We start from the raw sequence: 8684 nt of genomic DNA on the forward strand, positions 1-8684 counted from the left end.
CGGATGTGAAGCGGGGCGGTGGGGAGAGGCGATTTGCTGCCTCCTGAAGAGTGGGAATCGTGGGAGCTCGGCGTTTTGTTTCATTCCTAGCGATCTGAACAAGTTTATTTCAGATGCGGTGGTTCTTATAATCCTGAAAGGGGTGGTGCAGCTAGACCTTGGGCCTTGGAATCTGGTGCGGGAAGGGGTCGTGCAGAACACAGCAGTGAGGTTTGAAGAGATTGGCGTTGTTAATCAATGCTGTGGTGGAATCCAATTCTGTTTAGGACCCGCACTTGCATCAGGAGCCATGTGGTCAGCAGATGAAATTGCTGAACTGTGTTACCTGCACTATAGGACCAGACTTCCTAAGCAGGGGAAACCAGATCCAAACAGGGAATGGACTGCACTGGCAGCTGTTGTCAAAGTGGAGTCTGCAGCCCAAGGAGAGGTTCTTGCTAGTCCAGGGAATCTGCAGGGTAAGAATGAGTTATGGGGGTGAGGGGTGGCGGTCCTTCCTGGAATTTTTTGGTTTTTTTTAGGTTGTTGTTTTTCCCCAGGATGCCCTTTAAAAAAAAAAAAAACACCCACCATACATCACTTCCTGTCCTGTTTCTGCTTCTACCCAAACTGTTTACTCTTTGTGATTGTAAAGCTTTTCCAGCTTCTGTCTGGAAAGAGATGGTTATAGTGAAGTGCTGTTCTTCTCGGACTGTAACTAAAGAAGGTGAAAGCCTCTATTTGGCTGTTCAGTAAGTGGCAAAAGTCTAGGCAGGCTCTGATGTAGACCCTTGCAAAAGTATATCCGGCTCCTATTTGAAAGAATCCTAGAGAGGTCTCAGTTTTCTGTCCTTTAACAGGCTGCATTATTACTCTTTGCATTTGTGTCAGTTCACCATCCTCTTTTCCCTTACTGGCACTTCCATGTTATGCAGATTGTATCCCGTGCCTCTTTCTTCTGGCTTTGAGGAATTCTTTGCCAGTGTCCACTGTGTGTTGCCTAGCATATTAAGCCTCTGTTAGCATGCCTGCTATGGGATCATAGACTTTTCCTAGCACGAGTGTTTCTGCCTGGTATGCTCAGCTCTCCAGATGATAGTTTTCTTTCTGAATGTCACATGGCCTGCCTCCATGCACCTTCCCCTCTACGCAGTGTTCTGTGCCTTGTTTTACCAGAATGACTGCGTGAGAGCACTGCTTTTGACAATAGTTTGTTCAGTGAATGTTTCTTTTTTCAGAAACGAAGGAAGTTGTTGCGATGGGAACTGGAACAAAATGTATTGGCCAAAACAAAATGAGAAAAACAGGTAAGTATAGTGTAAAATCCAAGAACAGGTTACTTGTGCTACCTTCATTCTTGTTGGTGTCCTAGAATCAATGACAATGTCCAAGCCATTGAGCTCAGGCTTACGAATTGAAGCTAGAAGTGTAAGGCAGAATGGCTGCCTTGAGTTTGCTGCTTTAAAGGTGAACAAACTTTTTATATGGAGAAACGTATAATTTAGACCCTGAGTCTGCATACTCGAGGACTTAGCCAAAAGCAAAACAAAACAAACAAAATCATTGTGCTGTCACCTGTTACAGTCTAATTTTATTGTGGTCTGATGCCAAAGGCAGCACTGCTGAGTGAGGGTAGGTGTAGTGCCAGAGAGGTAGTACCAGGGCTTTTCTCCCTCCTCATACAGTCAGCAGCTAGACAGCTCTAAGTGTTCGTGCGATAAATGTGCAGGATGGTAGTCATGGGAAGTCACATGTTTATTTCTTACCACTTATTGTAGGACTTAACCTTGCTTTGCATATCTGTTTTTTAAATTCAGAATATATCTATCACCTCTCCTAGGAGGAGGAGGAAGCCATAGAAATTCATGCTGAAAAGTGACTAAGGAGGAAAAGTGCAAATATGGAGGTGGAAGGCTTTCAAGTCTAGAAGATATTTTCTTCTTATTTAATGTTAATTTATTTTTAAATTAACTTTGTTATGTTAGGGAACTTATAAACTTTACAAGTTTGAGTACTGTTAAGGGGAACTTCTATCACCTGGCCTCTTATTCCTGAAATAAAAGTTGAGCTACAGATCCTGTTCCTTTAGATAGTGCAATAGGCAGAACTGCAGGAAGTTTGAGGTTTAAATCTGGTAAATGTCAGCATTGTTTACAAGAAAAACTATTGAAATTGTAGGACATAGTGCAACAAGAAACTTCGACCAAAAGCATGACAAACACTTTAAATGTTCTGGATGTTGTGCTTAATCTGAGAATTCAAAATTTACTACTAAGGACAAACATCAGGAAGATTTTGAAGGAAGCCAGTGTTTATTCAACTGAAAGGATTTCAGATATTAGAAGAGTTAAAATTTGGCATTTAAACAAATCTCTGACTTGCCATGGAGTGAAGACTTTTATCCTTGATTTGTGTAGACTATTGACCTCCTTTTGTAGTGATTGGAAGTTTATATATCTTGCAGTAGACTAATACTAATGTTAAACCTTCAAATGTTAACAAATCCGGAGAATTGTCATCTGTGAAATTTCATCTGCTTTATAACTCTCCTCTTCAGTAATGATGTGTCTTGTTCTCATTTGTTGCTTTAGGAGACATTCTGAATGACAGTCATGCTGAAATTGTGGCCAAGAGGAGCTTCCAGAGGTGAGGCGTGAAGTTCATGTGCTGTTATTCAGTGCCACTTGAGGTTGGTGGTTGTGATAGAAATGGTTTTGAGCTATAGCTGAAATAGCCAGCTTCAGAGGTGAGAATGTAGTGAAAGAGACAATATTAATTTTGTGTAGGCAACATTTTTTTTCCCTTTATTAGTAGAAATTTAACCTGATTTTTACACTTACATGGGGTGTTAAGGCCCTTTCACAAAAGCTAGTTTCTTCATTATTGTAGTGCCTCTGTGCAAAGAACTCGGATCTGACTTCATGTCATGTCAGTGCTACTCTGATGACTAGCTGTCAGGTGTAGCCTTTATGCTGTTCCCCAAATACCTGTCCTATTGTTCACATGGGATAAACTGATTTAAGGAACTGAGCCAGGAGAATAGTAATGCTACAGAAATGAATACATTTCTTGCAGTTTGACACCACTAAATTGACTCTTACAGAATGGGTAAGTTGTAGTGCTGGTAAAAATACAGGATAGGAGGTAGGGACCTTAGGCATACAATTTGGGGAAGTAAACTCCACTGAATTCAGCCCTTTAAGGTCTGTTATTAAGGACCCAGTGATGTATTTCTGTTATGCATTATGTTTGATCTGATCTACTTGTTGAAGCGTAATTGATTGGCTCACCGTAGACTTCATCAGGAAAGAGCAGGCACTAGTGGGCATCTAATTTTTGTTTTCCCATGCATCAAAAATAAAATAAATGTTTCTTGAAAACTTTGTTTAACAGGTATCTTCTCCACCAGATGTGGCTGGCAGCTTCCCATCAGCAATGCAGTATCTTTATTCCGGGAACTGAAACTGGGAAATGGAAACTCAAACCAAATACCACATTTGTTTTCTTCTCCAGTCATACCCCATGTGAGTATGCTGGAGTGAACCAATTTCATGGCTCCCACTGGTAGAATGTTTTTTGCCCCTTGCCTTTCTTTGGGCTCTTTTTGGCCCTGAGTGAGAGTGGGGCAGTAACTCATGTTTTCACTATGTGCCCTAAGATGTATTTGAGTGGTCTTCCACAGATATATTTGATGTTTTATCTCACTGGCTGTGGTTCATGAGAACTGGGTGGATTTGATACACTGATGGTTACACAGTGGAACACCTCACTTTCTCTTCAAACAACGGCTACTGTTTCTTATCCAGAAACTAACACACTTGTCAGAGGTTTGGTCATACCTCCTAGCTGCTTTGCTTTAGTAATTGTCTCCTTGGATTCGAATTTTAATAAAAAATATTGACATTTACTATGTCCCTAAACACAAACACAAAAAACAAACACCGCCCCCCCCCGCAAAAAAAAAAAGGCAACCAAACAAAAAACAAACTTTAAAAACCTAGCCACACACAAAAACCAAAACTGCCCAACAGACAAAGACCAAACCAAAATGGAGGGGGAAAAAAAAGCCCAAACACCTTCCCCCTGCAACCAAATCAAACTCCCCCCAAAACTACCAAAAAAAGCCCCTCTCTCAAAAACACCTTCCTGTGCCACAAGCCAAAAATTCTTCTGGAATGGAATGTAACTTTTTGTTTTGTCATGGAAAATGTAGGAGTGTGACCTCTCTGTCTACCAGCTTAGATGTTACCGTGTTTTTACCAGCATATTTGTCAACTGCTACTCTGCTACGAGGGCAAAGAAGTCTAAGCACTCTAAAATACACCTCATCAGTACATAGCGAATTATTTGTTTATACATTTTCACAATTTTGATGGCAGTGCTGGAATATGCTATGATGGTTTTCTTTGTTAATGCAGTGTGAGAATGGAATCTGCTTCTTCAAATTATAGAAGAATGATTTCCTGATGGCTTTTTTCTCGCTTGCTTGTGAGGCTTTGTTTGCTTTGACCATCAGAATTTTAGTTTTGAGCTTGTTTTAGTGATACATATTAAAATTTCCATCCTTATTTGATAGGTTATTCTTTCGAGTTTTGTATTGTTTAGTTAGATCAGGTTACTTTTCCTTGTGAGTCATCAGCACACCTTGTAGTCTTGTCAGATGCCTTTGACACCTTTTTGCTTTATAGTTTTTGTTTTCAGGCTTGCCCTGTTTTTTTTTTTATTATTTCCTAGGTAGAAAACAAAACTTACACATATATTGGCTCAAATTTCAGCAAAGTCTGATCACCTCACAGGGCAGTGTTTGAAACGTAGCTTCTCGTAGTTGAGTTCTCTTGACTGCAAATCTGTGAAGGCTAGTAGTAGTCATAATTACTAGTGTGATGTGTTCCAGTCATGAGAGATGTGGTTTTGGCCAATTTTGATGTTATTACTTTTGTTCTAGGTGGAGATGCTTCTATTATTCCAATTAGTGAACCAGAGAATCAGCTTTCTGAGGCAGTGGCTGAGGATGAAGCAGCTGGACGATCAGCAGAGTGTAGAAGTAACCATGGTTGTTTGAGTCCAGCAGATAAAAGGAGACGGGAGAAAACTACAAGTAGTCACATAAGGAAGCGAATGAGAACTGACGATGATGCTCATCTTTCCATAACCACGGGAGACCTGGCCGTTCAACAAGTATCTTTGAAACAAGAATGTGACACAAACCCAGAGACCTGTGAATGTGCTGCAGAGGTTCAAACAGCTAATGAGACTGGGTTAGGGAGATCAAAGGTAGTAGATGTTTATAGAACTGGAGCAAAATGCATACCTGGAGAGCTGGGTGATACCCGAATGCCTGGTCTGGGCTACCACTGTGTGGGGTTATTACGAGTGAAGCCGGGTCGTGGGGACAGAACCTGCTCTATGTCCTGCAGTGATAAACTGGCTCGGTGGAATGTCTTAGGATGTCAAGGAGCTCTTCTGATGCATCTCCTGCAGTATCCAGTGTATTTGTCAGCAGTTATAGTGGGGAAGTGTCCATACAGCCACGAAGCTATGCAGAGAGCAATTATTGAAAGGTGAGCGTTCTCCTTTGGAGACCAGACAGCATGTGCACACAGTGGCTTACACAGATAGCATATCACACAGATACCAGGGCATTACACCACAATCATTTGCAGAAATGTGGATTTCTGCAAATTCACATTTTCAAAAAGTTGTCCTGTGTAATATGGAGAGAATGTGACTGCTACTGATGGTTCAGGCTTGAAGATTCAGGGTCTTCATGGTTGTATCTTCACAAAGCAGTGATGAGCTGTTACCCACCTGAGTTTTTCTAGAAGCCTTCCAGCAGAAAAAGCAGCCAGAACGACACAAATTCAGCATAGCAAAGCTTTTTAGCATAGCCAAGTTGAGCTTTTCTTCCCCTCATCCTGATTTTATTTCCTCAAACAGGGTCAAGAAGAGTTTTAATTTATTCAGTTATTCAAGAAAATTTTAAATTTATTCAGATACCCATACTTCAAAAAGTCATTTTGATTGTGTGTAAGTTTACTTTTATAGAATTGTGTTGGTGAGCAAAAGCAGCTTTTATTTCTTGCAGCACCATTCCTAAAATAAAATTTAGAAGCCACCAAATCCATCCTAAAGGCAATCTGACTGAAATGACTCCGGATGAATTAATAAGCAGACTTCAGCGCTGTGGAAAGGGTATCTTTCTGGTTGTCCTTACAAACATTCTTATAACTTAGTCTTAAATGAACTTGGTTTTTCTAAAGCTTTTGATGATCTTAGACTCTGTTTTCAGATTTACTTTTGAGAAACTAAAAGATTCAGTATTTCAAATTTTAATATATAATAAGTATTTTAGAGAGCGGAGGGAAAGGAAAGCAAGAAAGAAACTGGGGAGCTGAACCACTCTCATTAGGAGGCAATTAGTAGACCAGTTTTTCTGAAAGGTTTGACTTTGTTTAGTAACTCCTTTTCTTCATAGTCTTGCATCCTTCTAGGATGGTTATAAAAGAAGTCATATTATATTAATAGGGGAAACTCTAGCTACCTATCCACTTGAGCTTAGTGGTTAACCCTTTCCTCATTCTGTAACACACGGGACAAGAATTTGCCTGGCCTCATTAGTCTTAGGTTGCAGAGTCAGGCACTTTATCAGGCTGTTACTATCTGACAACGTGAACCTTGATCTTAATTAATTCCTGCTCTGTGTAAATATTATGATTAAACGTGCCATTTTTTCGTCCTCATACGATCCTAATCACATCTAGTGTGTAATGGCAATTTGGGGGAACAAAGATGAGATTAGATGTGGAACTGTAAGTATATTTTGTTTATTTCTAGTCTTTGATTATGAACCTTCGGGTTCGTAAAACAGTTGTTATTGTAGTAGTGTTGTCTATATAAATACTGTATTATCTTTTGTTGTGATTGCAGAATTATATTGCAGATTTTAACCTGCATACTTGATCTTCATCAATTATACTGTTTTTTAACTAGACTGGTTTCAAAATCAATTAATTCTAGTTTTTCTAGGATGGACAAGGTCTTAATAAATTATGTGGCTTTGCTCTTTTAACAAATACTTTTTTGAAGGGAAAAATGCCCCCAAACATCTTTGTCTTCTGTATCTCATGTTTGATTCAGTTTTATTGTAGAAGTAACAGACTTTTAGACTATGGATGCAAAGCACAAAGGTGGCTCGTTTGGGAAGATCAGGCTTAAAATCACTTGCATTTTTATGTGTTTTCTTTAGGTGTCAACACATCTCATCTTTACCAGATGGTTTTTTCACTCAGGAGGTTAAGCTGCTGCAATCTGATCTTCGATTTGAACACAGCCGTCAGGCAATTCAGGAAGTTCAAGCTAGCAGCAAAACGAAACTTGTTCCTTGTAGTGCAGGTGAGTTAACCTTGGCTAGCTGCATAACTGTGTACAAAGTCCAAACAGAAATTAGATGATTTGCCGACTTCCTAGAATGGAACATCGTTAATTGCCAGTGCTAGAGGCAAAGCATGACTTACAGCAAGAAATTTATTTCTTGCCAGGACTTAATTGTTAATAATTAATAATACTCGGTTCAGCCTCTGGTTCTCTGTAGGGGTTTTCACACTGAATAAACACTTGATTGATGCCATTAAGAATTTATAATCTAAACAAAAGCAGAAAATAACAAGTGAAAGCAAACGTTCTGAGGGCAATAAGAAAACAAAGAAATCAAAAGAAATCAAAGAAAACAAAAGACTTCTTGTTTCACTTGGTTTTGTATTCTCTTTGGTAATGAACAGAAGACTTGCCATGTTGAGTTATGCTTGTAAATGCTCCAGAAATCTGTGAATGCAGAGTGAATACAGAGTAGTTAAGTGTAAGGGTTTAATTGACAGAGACTTTGGACCATGTGTTTTTTTTTGTCATGGTGATGAATGAACGTGCAAATCATGTTATGATTTAGCAATGTGATCTTATTTCGGGGAAAAAAAAAGGAACTCCCACTGCATGTGTATGGTTGACCTGTTTCTTTAAAGTTGGACATGCCTACCTTCTGCTGTTGCATACTTTTATGGCTTAATGGGAACTGGAAGTTATTCTGTTATGATAGAGCTGATGATAAAATAGAATAGAAACAAAGGGTTTCTTACTGGAATTTGTTAAATTGGAGTTATCTACAGGTGCCAGGAAGGAAAAGATTTTGATTCTGAGAGATAGGAGACAAAGTCGATCATTGAAAAATGCTGCCAGTTCACATTGCAAAGAGGCTCTGAAGTGGACTGTTACTGAATTCCTGCATGTGCAGTAACTCAGGTTGCTGTTAAAGAAAGGTGGAGGCTGTTTTATCATGCTTATTTGCATATATAAATGATACCAGGTTGATTTTTTTTTTTTCCTTGGAGGGCTGAAAATCAGAATCAATCCAGGGCTGCTATGCTGAGTATTGAAATGTGCTTGATAGGAGCATTTCAGGTGGTGTTTTTAAAAAGAACAGTATGTTCCATTTACTATTTTGACATTTGCGATAATTGTGAAGAAAATAAAGAACAGAAAGTGTTTCCATTTTTATGTAAATTTTTATCTGCTTGTCAGAATCTCATGTGCTCTGACCAGGTGGTTTTAGATATTCCACTTGTGGAGAGTTTAATACCGGTTGTACATATTTAATGTTGTTTGACATTATACAGGATTTTAACTTAGTAGAGTAATTCAGCATTGTGCCTAAG

General features: G+C 39.2%; 1 protein-coding gene across 1 annotated transcript; it reads left to right on the plus strand.

The window, feature by feature from the left end:
- Window positions 1-289: 289 nt before the first annotated feature.
- Window positions 290-7371, plus strand: ADAT1 (adenosine deaminase, tRNA-specific 1; the record flags this gene model as incomplete). The annotated part of the gene is made up of 6 exons (XM_008949735.1): window positions 290-458; window positions 1218-1286; window positions 2571-2625; window positions 3373-3503; window positions 4925-5540; window positions 7226-7371. Coding segments are annotated over exons 1-6 (1186 nt in total), but the record flags the coding sequence as incomplete, so codon positions are not given.
- Window positions 7372-8684: the final 1313 nt, after the last annotated feature.

The sequence above is a fragment of the Merops nubicus genome, unplaced genomic scaffold, assembly GCF_000691845.1.
Source record: "Merops nubicus isolate BGI_N331 unplaced genomic scaffold, ASM69184v1 Scaffold52521, whole genome shotgun sequence".
Classification (NCBI taxonomy): Eukaryota; Metazoa; Chordata; class Aves; order Coraciiformes; family Meropidae; genus Merops; species Merops nubicus.